This window comes from Pagrus pagrus, assembly GCF_965226575.1.
Source record: "Pagrus pagrus genome assembly, chromosome: 19".
NCBI classification, from domain to species: domain Eukaryota; kingdom Metazoa; phylum Chordata; class Actinopteri; order Spariformes; family Sparidae; genus Pagrus; species Pagrus pagrus.
This window is the reverse complement of record NC_140203.1, coordinates 17,466,733-17,479,003: the sequence shown is the minus strand read 5'-3', so window position 1 is coordinate 17,479,003 and position 12,271 is coordinate 17,466,733. Positions and strand designations below refer to the sequence as shown.

The 12,271-nt window shown below is 43.1% G+C and overlaps 1 protein-coding gene across 1 annotated transcript; it reads left to right on the top strand.

The window, feature by feature from the left end:
• The first annotated feature begins 1,711 nt into the window (after nt 1-1,711).
• Nucleotides 1,712-11,759, top strand: LOC311274966 (sorting nexin-18-like). Its single transcript, XM_084383039.1, has 4 exons — nt 1,712-2,890; nt 3,349-3,642; nt 4,914-5,296; nt 9,739-11,759. Exons 1-4 carry the CDS (start codon nt 2,160-2,162, stop codon nt 9,963-9,965), a joined length of 1,635 nt encoding a protein of 544 aa, XP_084239165.1. The 5' UTR covers nt 1,712-2,159; the 3' UTR covers nt 9,966-11,759.
• The last annotated feature ends 512 nt before the right edge of the window (nt 11,760-12,271 follow it).

Genomic DNA, 12,271 nt, shown 5'->3' with positions numbered 1-12,271 from the left:
CTATGAAGAACAATGTTCCTTTGAGAACAATTCTTGTAAAATAGTCGAAAGATTTGGGCGTCCACCCTTTATTTGGGCGAATAGGTCTAATAAAATCTACTTTAAAGGAAGTACCTATGCCTCAAAGAATGCAGAAACAGTAATTTTATGCAAGGTTTTGTAATTCTTAGCTGCAGTCTGATTAGTCTTTGGGCAAGTTTTGAGCAAACAGACCTACATTGTGGGAAATTCAAAGACACCCTCCACTCAAAATGTGTTTTACTCAATGTTATAGAACACAGTCAGACACTTGAAGGCTTTTTGAAATTAATCTGCTGAAGGGGGAAAGTTTTATTGTGTTTACTTTGAATGTAAGATGTGTACACATGAGCAGGATTTTGTGACAACATAACTAGTTTGAAAGACAAATATGGTCTGGTGTTCAACTTACACAAGTGTAATGTGGAAACTTGAAGCCTCCAGTGCACGCAGACTGAAAATGGATTCTTCAATGAAGTAGAGGACAGTAATAAACTTGAATCCAGACCTGACTCTGTCACTTAACTGCAGCCTAATAAAAGCGTTACCAGCCTTTATTTGAGTTACATTTGCAGTTTATTTGCAAGCCAGTACACAGTGTAATATGTGAGTTGAATTTGCAGTTGGGTAAATAGAGAACTCCTCCAGATTTGTGTGAAGACATAAAAATATTCTTTGGTATTTGATTGTTTAAGCCTATTTACTTTGTTTATATGTGGCAGACCCCGCCACCTTTCTAGCTTCAAACAGTGTTCTCTGGACCTTATTTTCCTCTGAGAACAGCTTGTTTATTCAGTTATGGAACAAATATATAATATATCTGAGTTTGTATTATTAGCTCATCAATATTGTAAATATTAACATTCTGAGTTTGAATTGCCTCTCTAAAATTACACCATGCCCCTTTAAGAAGGTAGGAATACAAATTTAGAAATATTGATTTGATATATTTCCATAACTTAATAAACAAGCGTTCAAGCCGAGAATAAGGTCCCCAGAACACTGTTTGAAGTTAGAAAGGTGGCGGGGTCTGCCACATATAAACAAAGTAAAACAGTATGAATATGTGTTGTCCTTTGAGGACAGTTGGTTTAATTTGTATTAAAAACATATCATTGAAGATTTTTCTCTTCCTATTTTCAAATGTCTTCCCCAAAACTACATAGTGCACCTTTAAAACTACAAAGTGCGCCTTTAAAGTCTCTTCCTGTGGAGAAAATGTGATGCAGTCTATAAATGTAATATAGGTTCTCAATAAATGCAAGAAAATGAGTTGGGCTTATTATATGTGCCTATAAATGGTTAAATTACAGAAGTGTTGGCAAGTTGAAGTTTAAATCCGAGTATTTTTCCTAAAAATGGAGGTTTAATGCAGAAATATATTTTTCTAAACCCATGAGCTTATGTGTCAGTAATAATCAGGCTAATAAATAATATAAGTGGCAGCCATTATATCATTATACTATTTATACCATTAGACTCGATGACGTGTCCTACAGAACTGGACATTTATGTATATAATGAGGTTCATGTCAGCCCAGATAAAAGCTCTGTGTGGGTTTTGTTTTTTCCATGTATGACTCCAGTGACATGACTGGACTCGCTCCTGGCTCCACCCTCCGTTACTCAGCCAGTCTACTACGTGTTAAGACTGGTGCCTTTAACTTACAAGCATCTCGGGGAGAGGAGGAGACACGGAGTACTTTCCCCCCGGCTCTTATCTGGAGGAATAAAGCAGCTATACAACCCCGAGGAAGTCCGTCAGCTTTTAAACTCGAACCGGCATCCGAAAAACATCCCATCAGGACTGGCTTCATCTCCGCTTTCCGCCTTGGATTAAGTTCTGGATGGAAACAAGTGATATTTGAACCCGCAGAGAGGAGGTGGGTGTCGGGTACAACCCTGTGTGTTTCTGCTCTTGTTCTTTTTATGCACGGATCTCTGATACGAGCCTGTTTGCTTTTTACAAAAGTGGAAAGGAAAAAAACCTCCCAGTTGTTGCTGTTGCGTGATCTAAACCCTGCTCAAGTTTCAGACTGATCTTTAAAGGTCTAATCCGTGAAGAAAAGAAAGTTGTTGAGGCAGACTTTGCAGTGAAAGACAAGACACAGAAACATAAAAGTGACAGGAGTCCTGAAGTTATGGCGTTAAAGGCCAGAGTGTTGTACGACTTCCACTCTGAGAACCCAGGAGAGATCTCCATAACAGAGAATGAGCTGGTGACTCTGTTCAGCGAGGAGGAGCTGGAGGGCTGGCTGGAGGGGGAGAACAGCAGGGGGGAGGCTGGCCTCTTCCCTGCCTCCTATGTGGAGATCGTCAAGGACCACATCACCTCCAACACCAACAACAACGGCTTCTCCTCGCCCAAAACCAAAGCCCAGACGCCCACCCACACCTCCTACACGTCCAGTGGCAGCGGTGGAGGCAGCTTCCACACCAGCCAGGGCAGTGATGACGACTGGGACGACGACTGGGACGACAGCTCCCCTGCGACCGATGCACCTCAGGGTATGGGCACCACGCCCCCCTTGTACCCGGTGACCTCTTCCCTGCCGGGGCGGCGTGAGAGCGCCCAATCTCATCAGCAGCAGGCCAAGAGCTCGGCGACAGTGGGGAGGAACCTCAACAGGTTCTCCACCTTCGTCAAGTCCGGAGGGGAGGCCTTCCTGCTCGGGGAGGCCTCGGCTTTTGTGAAGGACGGAGACAAGATCTGCGTGGTGATGGGGAAGCATGGACCAGAGTGGCAGGACGACCCATACCCATTCACGTGCACCATCGACGACCCCACCAAGCAGACCAAGTTCAAGGGCATGAAGAGCTACATGTCCTACGGCCTGACCCCGACGCACACCAACGTACAAGTCAACCGCAGGTACAGCCTCTCTTCCTCCTTCTCTTCCTCCTCCTCTTCCCTCTCTGGGGTTTCCGAACTGGGCTTATTTCTTCACCGGATCCCCCCCAACACCCACACACTCAGAATAAATGTTTCTGTGGCTTTTCCTGTGGCCGCAATTGTTCACACAAAATGGCAAAAACAGAGCTGACTTGTGGCCTCTTGCCCTCTGGAGTCCTCAGGAATCTCCCCCCCTTTCCTCTCTGAGATTCCCTCTGCACCTTTTACATTGTTACCCTGTCAGTAGGCCTGTCATTTCCAACCAACACTTACTCCCTTACATTTCCACTTGGTCCTTCTGGGAGAACACTTCGACAACTTGCTCCTGCGTTTTCACTCCTTCTCACCACATTTCTCTGCCCTTTACCCCACTTCCTAATCATTCCCTTCTCCCTCACAAATCCTCCCACCTGTCTCCACTTCCATCCTCCCCGCAGGTATAAACACTTCGACTGGCTGTACGCCCGGCTCGTAGAGCGCTTCCCCGTCATCTCGGTGCCCCACCTGCCAGAGAAACAGGCCACTGGACGCTTCGAGGAGGACTTCATCTCCAAGCGTAGGAAGGGACTGATCTGGTGGATGAACCACATGACCAGCCACCCCGTGCTGGCACGCTGCGACGTCTTCCAGCATTTCCTAACGTGCGGGGCGGATGAGAAGGCGTGGAAACAAGGCAAGAGGAAGGCAGAGAGGGACGAGCTGGTCGGGGCCAATTTCTTCCTCACAATCAGGTAGGAGGCTGGGTTGTGGAGAAGTTGTGGGTTCAATTCGTGAATGTATTTCATATAGAAACCTGATTCCAGCACCTTGGACCGAGTTGCAGAAATGTTTTATTGAACCAAAACATCAGGTTTGTCGTCAGGCAGTAGCAGTTGGGGTTTTTACGTCTGGGATAGGGAAATGGGCCAACAAATCTAAACTTAACACAAATATTAAAACATTACCTTGTCTGTGAACATTTGTGAGTCATGTCTAATAGATTTTCATCAGCAAAGGTGGTTTTATAATGGTGTGTTCACTACCAGTAAAGCAAGTTTGACCGCAGAATCAGTTGTGTTTAGTCACGTTACTCATAGGGTGTTTATCTAGCCCCAAACCGCCGAATTACTTTACTGTACATTAGCCTTAACCAACGTTAGCAAGCAACGGTACACAAAGCATGTGTGTGTTTAAATCTCAAATGTAAAAAGTAACCTTTGAGCTCTCCTCCAGTCAGTAAACGGCTCCGGATCAGAGCAGAATCTGATGAGACTTGGGGTGTTGATGTACCTCTGAACCCATCTCCATAGATGGCTCTAGACAGCGAGTAACCTGTGTAACTTCAAGCACAGTGGTATCGGATCGGTACTCCGTATCAGTCGAAGTTAATCGAAGTCATAGAAGGAGAAATCCATTGTAGAGGAGGCATAGAGACCCACATGTCCACCAACAAGAGCAGCAAATACACCGGAATGCATTGATGATGCAACCCAGAATGGGTTTTCATAAGGGCCGTGGTCCTCACTTTCGTAACTTGAAAAAGTATCACTCTGGTTGCTTTATTGTGGTCTTACACTTTCAATCTACTTCTGTAACCAGCCCCTGAACAGGTTCCAGCCCAGATTGTAAAAGGCATGCTGGGAAATGTATGCAGTTATAGAAGGTCATAGCATATCATAGAGATAAAAATCAAGGCTGTGGTGTTGGGTTACGTCGTAGTATTGTGTCAGGTTTTCCACTTATTTTGTCCACCAACTTTTTATAACGGTATAAAGTAGCAGTGTAGCATATTTTCCCTTCAGCAAGACACACTGTTATCAGTATTCCTTGTTTTTAACTATGACTGGAGACTTTCATCATAGGGAGTGCCTGATAGTGAGGATGAGATAAGTGGGAGGGATAATCTGCCCTCACATATTTGTGTAATAAAGTTGATGTAATGCTTGAATTAAAAACATCACAAAGGATTTCAAAATAAAGCTTCAAAGTCTTAAATGACCGTCTTTTTCATTATTTTCTTTAGCACGCCTTCTGTCCCACTGGACCTCCACGAAGTGGAGAGCAAGATCGAAGGCTTCAAGAGCTTCACCAAGAGGATGGACGAGAACAGCGTGGTCGTGAACACCACCATCAACGAGTTCGCTCGCAAACAGGCGGTTGGGTTCAAGAAGGAGTACCAGAAAGTCGGACAGGCCTTCAAACTGCTGGCGCAGGCGTTCGAGCTGGACCAGCAGGCCTACTCAGTGGGCCTGAACAAAGCCATCTCCGACACCGGTGAGGCCTACGAGGCCATTGGAGAGTATTTTGCTGAGCAGCCGCGGCAGGACCTGGATCCTATTTCTGACCTGCTGGACCTCTACAGAGGACATCTGGCCAATTTCCCTGACATCATCCATGTGCAGAAAGGTGGGTCAGTGTGTGTGTGTGTGTGTGTGTTCATGACTGCAGGAGTGTTAAAGTCTGAGCTCTTTAACACACCTATATTTCCACTTTTGAGGTGAGATGTAAATGCCAAACACGTCACAGCCTTGAAATAAACCAAGAAACTGTGCAGGGCTGTGTCGAGCAACGGCAGAAGTACTGACATAAAATGCATTAAACTCTTCAACATGCCAGCAAGAAATGGAACATGTGCAGGACCTAGCATACTTATCTTCACAGGGAGGTCAGAAGTCAGAGGATAGCTTGAAGTAGAGCTGGTAGAGAGTGAGCGGTCAGGACTCTTGCTCATGGATGCCTGTGCAGGGTGGAGGGTTGAATCCAGGGAGGATTAACACGAGACCTTTCGCTGAGTTTCCATGCTGCAGGCTGTATAATCTCTTCTGAAACAAAAGATTTATTTATTTTTAGTTGCATTAGAAGATAATTAATGGCATTTCCAAAGGCCATCCAGCCCGCAGCCGCCCTATCTATTAATCATGTCAGTCCGAAGGCAGACAATACACAGTCCCAGATTCTGACTGTTTCAACATCTGTTTTCATTTACTGAATTGCAGTTTGAATCTAGGTTGAAAACTGAAACCCATGGCCGGTCCATTGTAACACTCTGGGTAGTGTGAGAGCCTGTACTTGCTCATTGAAAAACACAAACACAGAAACACACACACACAGAGACACACACAGACATGTACAAAGGACTTGCAGAGGAGTTAGCTTGTTAGTTCCATGCAGGTCGGGAGGAGGGAGGTGCTCCTGGCACGCAAAGTCCTGACGTTGGCCAAAACCTAGAGGCACTGTTTCTATAGTCCGCTGAGCTCTGTTCTCTAGATACAATCACAGCGCCGAGCTATGGAAACACAGTCTGAATCCCAATAGTCCCTGTGACTGACGGGACTTCACCTACTTTCTGATTGACAAATAACACATTGTTGTGCGTCCCTGAAAGAGCCTCTAACACTCTAACTGGTTTGAACATGTCGCTCATTTCTGCTGCACTGGAAGACACTGTTCCTATTATTGAAGCCTCGACTAATACGTTTAAATTTAAATAGATTACTTGAAATACTTTACCCAAAAATGAATTATCTACTCAACCCATTCTGATGAAACTTTCTTTGTCCACAACACATTTCTGGAGATTTACCGGAAAACTGAAGTAGATGGGGACTTTTTTTTTAAACGTAAAAAACAAAAACATAAAACTTCCCTCCAGAAGCCACGAGACATCAAACTGATTTGAAAAGATGTTATTTATATCCCTTTCAAGCCAAGATATTTGCAGTAGCTGCTAAGCTAAAAGTGTTAGCGCGCACTCCATCTAACTTGTTTGCATGAGCTTGACCGCACGTTGAGGGTGTAAATGTATACCCAAACTGTCTAAGCTAACTAAGCTAACTCATTAGCTAAAACAACTTTATCGTATTCCTTAAAAATGAACCAAGTAGTACCAGGGACATTATACTACTCATAGTAATGTAACAGGATATGATACCATTATTTCTGCTTTCATAGTTCTCACTTCTGGAAACCAAAGCTTAGATTTAGATATGTGGAAGGAAGGGAGACAGCAGTCTGTCTTTCTTTCTTTCGGCCCAAATTTCCACCAAATTTCATTGAAATCAGCCGAAGCAGAACATGTAGGGATGACGCATTTTTGTCGGCCAACCCGGAAGTTAGCATCGCCCTGGTTCCCTCGACAGGGCATTTTGGATTATTGCAGAAAATAAGCTCTGTGGTTGATCTTATGATACTTACATGTTTCTTTGTGTTTCTAGCTATTTAATGTTGTAAATTAAATCACTAGAAGTGAAAAGCTAACGTTAGGCTATAAACAAACTATGTTGTGGTCGCATGACTTCAACGTCACCACAACTAAGCGTCTTACGACACGATTACTTTACAAGTTTTCTGTAAACAGATCAATCTACATGTTGTAAAGTTTGAGTCAGCCTGTAAAGACAGACTAGTGAGCAGAGTCTCCGTGTTTGGCCTGATGACGTTTGATGTCTGTGACAACTTCTGTTTTTAATACATTTAAGTGCTTTATAATTAAATTGTGGGGACTTTATTGATGTATTTTATGATGTAGATAATAGTCTTTGGTGACAACAGACCTTATTTCAGGCATTTAACTGAAAACCCATTCAAGAAACCCATTGACTTTAGACGGGGGAACCAGAAGTGCAAAAATGTGACCAGATTCCCGGATTTAGGAATTTAATTGCAAATTGATTGACCAACAAGTGTATTACTGATACAAAGAGACTCATTGACTCTAAATTCTTGAATTGTGCCCAGCATGTGGTAGATCATGTACCGTAATCAGTCATGGCTGGGATATAAAGGCATAGACTCTGAGTTACTCATTATTGCTGCGTTGTTTTGTCTGCTTAGTAACATCATCCCCACAATGCAAAGTCTGCACTTCTGTCAGTTGTGAAATAACTACCTTCAACAATGGATGGCTGGTTTAGTCACAGTTTCCATAAACAGTCACTTTCGTGAAGGACTCAAATTGAAAGAAAGCTGATGAGAAGTAGTGTAAATGTATAAGAAATCTTTTTTCTCTGCTTTTCTTTTCTTTTTTTTAGCATTTGATGACATTCTTTTGACTTGGCACACAGTTAAACCCTGACTGCATGAGTTTCACGTCTACATTCCCCAAATATCTATTTCATTTGGGCGCTGATTATTTATCTAATACCAACCGAATTACAAAATCAGGTCAACATTGCAGCACAGATTGGTGAGAGAAACCGCCGCTGGGCTCTTAAGGTGGACGGCTTTGTTGACCTTAATGTCCCTAAATGTACAGTGTCATCTGACTGTGCCGGTTCTGTCTGTGAGGTCCAGAGGCTACATCTGACTTGAATGAGCGGAGATTCCTGGGCCTCTTGTCCTGTGTTGCCCTGGGACTGCAGGAATGCAAAATGGAGCGGTCTCAGGATTAGCTTCCCCTCCTCCTCTTTTCTTCTCCCTCTTTTCCTCCTGGTCATACAGCGAGTTGAAGAGAAGTCGGAAGAAAAGGAAGAGGGGAGGGCTGTGTGTATGTGTGCGAGGGCGCAGATAGTCACAGAGCCGGACAAGTTTCCCACCAGCCAGCAGAACAAGAGTTCAGATTACAGGTCTGTAATCGCCTTGGCAGCAAGGAGAGCAAAGTCCAAGTTAATTTCGGTTCGTTAGCGTTCTTAGTAGGTATGGTGTGTATTTTACACGAGTGCGTACGAGGGTGAGATAAAGGGAGAGACAGATCAAGAGACTGTAGGTCAACGAGGTCAGGAAGGAGGACGAGAGTGACGGCTACCAGCAAGCTCATCATTTCCTTCGCACGCCGTAATGTCAGAGCCTTACTCTCTGAGTTCCTCTTCATCCATTTCTTCGTGGGTCATGTCCGCCCAATCTGCGCTACTTCCCCCACGAAAGTTTAGTCACACTAAACTAGACACTCTGAGTCACAGATGTGCGTTGGGTGACTGCAAGGAAACAAAGAGAGTATGCAAACCAGCTCACGTCTGTAGTATTCAAATAAAATGTTATGGCCAGCTTGGAGAATTTCCCTGTCCTTCTTCCTGGCAGTCTTTTTAACTGTGGTTTGTACAAGCTCGTCCCGTAACCTCAGTGAGAGGGTAGGATCACAGTGTTACATACGTACATGTTCACTTCAAGAGAAAAAGTTTTCAGCGCATAACATTGTAATGACGTCATGAGTTTTGTTGGTAATTAGCACCTACATTACATCTGACAATTGTTACAGACCTGTGATTTGTATTTAAAACAGTGGTGTTCCACTCAGAAACTGTGGGGGGCGCCAAATCGCACAAAACTAACAATTCCTACATAATGCTACTTTAATTTGTACAAAATCTAAAAGGTTGTTTTGTTGTTGCTTTTTTGTCGCTAAGTTAAGCCAACTGTCTCCTGACGGTGGCTTCTTAATAGACAGATATGAGAGCAGCATCAAAATTCAGTCATCAGAAGACTAAGCAGTGAGACAGCTGAATACAGAGATGTGTAAAAAGATGAGTGAGTACACCTTTATCTGTGTCTGCTCAACCAACTACATAACCTGTATCTGTATGTGCAATGGTTGGGGCTTACCCGAAGTTAGTTAATTTAAGCCTGAAATTGATATAAGTTTATCAGATGTTGCTATTATTGATGAGAAAACTATTAATAGAACTGCCCTAGAATCGTCCCTGTCCACCAAAACAGAGTAAACTGTTTGACCGTTTTGAGCCTGGTTTCAAGGCTGCGTTTTTAGTCGTTGGCCTGTGATTTTACTGAAGTTGTTTTACTGGAACTAATCCACTAAGTTCTATTTTTAGTTCGGCTCTGTGCTTCATAAACCTGCCACACATTCTCAGTCGTCTCCCTCTCTGTCTCTCCCTCCCTCCCCCATCCTCTTCCAGGTGCACTGACCAAGGTAAAAGACTGTCCAAAGCAGGAGGGTGATCTCCACGACCGCTGCAACATCATTTCCTGTGCCACTCTGGCAGAGATCCAGCACTTCCACCGCACACGCGTACGGGACTTCCGCTCGCAGATGCAGCACCATCTCCGTCAGCAGATCGGCTTCTTCCAGAAGATCACCTCCAAGCTGGAGGACGTACTTCAGAGATACGACGATGACCAGTGAGAAAGTGGGGGAGGAGACGGAGAAGTTGGATTATAAAGGCCTTGAGGAAATGGAGGGCATCTTGTTGTCCTTTAAGAGAGAAAACTATTTGCTGTGATGGTTCCTGGGCCTGGTACAAGTGTTTGAGGAAATATACCACTCTTTTAAAAAATATATAGGTCACTGGACTGTGGAATGACGACTTCTTGGATTATCTGGACGGCTCTGATGAATGTACCAGCAACAGGGATTTTGCTGACGCCCCGGGCACATCTTGCAACTCAGCGGGACTGTAACGATATTAAAAACAGCTGCTCTCAACATGACGGGACCGCCTCTCGATTCCCGGTTTCAGGGTCACGTGATCTCTCCATGCCTCCTCTGCCTCACCACTTCAAGGAAACCCTCCATCTGGGAACACGGTCACTCGACACACACGTAGAGATGAACCTCCCCAAATCACTTAAACTGGATGTTTTAATGATTGAAAGACAGGACTTTTAGACTTTAATGTTTTATGTTCTCTCTCTATATGTGTCTGTTTTTACTTGAATGACCTGTTCAGTATTGTTTCGACGGAACATGACAGCATGCAAGTGATTGTTGATGGAAAGTGGGCATAATCTACTCTGTTGAATCACCTAAGTAGTTTCATTACAGCTTGAAATTTGACCTACTTCTTCCGATGTCTGGCATCTCTCACAACTCAGATCTTCACTCTATTATCATTTGGAGCCCAGTGTTCTGCATTATGCTTTATGTGTTGCCAGACCTTAAATAAGAGTTGATTTCAGACTCAGATTTGATTTTTTTCATGGACTCGGCTTGTTTTGAGGTCAGGGGGTTTAGGGTGCAAACATTTCAACACATAGGATTGCATTGGATGCTTCTTGGCTTTCCAGTTTAAAGCCACTGTGTTGACTTCTTATGTGATCATAGCATATTTGAAATTCTTTTGTTTTTTGTTTCTTTGCAAAAAAGTTTGACAATCTTGATATGGGCGTTTCTGAAACCACACTCTACACCTTCTCCCTCCCCACCTCCCATGCCATTTGTGCGTCTGGGTGGCAGGTCCGCCACATTAGGTGCCATCCCAAACCAAATAGTCTGGAGTGGAAGTGGGTTAGAAAACCTTCTGACAATGAGTGTACACAATGCTGACTTATGGACCGCGTGCAATGCTGTGTTGTGTTCGTTGAGGAAGATGCTCCATACAGTTATTAAGAAAGTGAAAATTGCTACAAATTGTCACATAGAGCCCCTTTAAAGCAGCTTATAAACAGAAAAAAGAAATGCCGCTTCCAAAAGATGCTGATAGGAAACAATTTTCTCTCCAGAGAGAGAAGCTTGCCACAAAGCTTGCCACTGCCCTACATCTTAATGAAGAGTGATTCATTAAAGAGTGGGAGCTGGGAGGGTCCGGTTTGAGGGAGGCCCTATATGCTGTCTTTTGTTATCCTACCACTCGAGGGCGCTGAAGTTAGAATTTTTTCAAATTCTACATATAGTGGCTTTAAAGAGGATTGCTCGTCTCAGTTTGCTAACCAGCTACTTTAAAATATTCTTGTTAAACCAGTAAGTGACCAAAATAAACTCACAGAACTGTTTGTTGATGCTGAGATAGTAAATCTTGGCATCCTGGAGCACAGACATACTGTATCTATGTCCTGGAGAGACTTTCTACAGACATCCTGTATTGATTTAACAAGACACACAACATTTCATTACAGTGCCTTTGTTTCTTAACCCTTTTAATGTAACACAACAGAACAGCATTTCATTAAATAAATGAAAGTAGAATTTATTTCTGTCATATATCTGCATTGTTGTCTGTTTCTTAAAATATAACTTATAGTTTCATTGGACCCATTCTGTCTTTCAATTTCAATTAATGTTTTGACGAATATTAATGTTTTAATTATATTTAAGGTATATGTTCAAGTCAGTTTTTGTGTTTGAGTTGTCACATGTGAACGCCAACACTGTTTATTAAAATCAGAGAAGAGCCAAAGTCAGCCACCCTAATCAGCTGCTTTTGTCATTAAACAAAATGCAAAACCACAAACTGACATCTACCTTTTTTACCTTTTTATCCTAGAATCAACTTCACCCTTATTTATTTTTTGATTTATTTTTTACTAATAAAAGTGCTGATTGTTCTTAGTTCAGGTCATACAAAACAATGTTATATCAATCTGCAGTGGAGATCAGCATTACATCCACTTATTTATATAAAAATGACAGATTGTTGCTTTAAATCACACTCACTTTTCTTAACAAGACACCTGCTCCATTATATTTTTCATGAACATCTGTATTATGTGTGT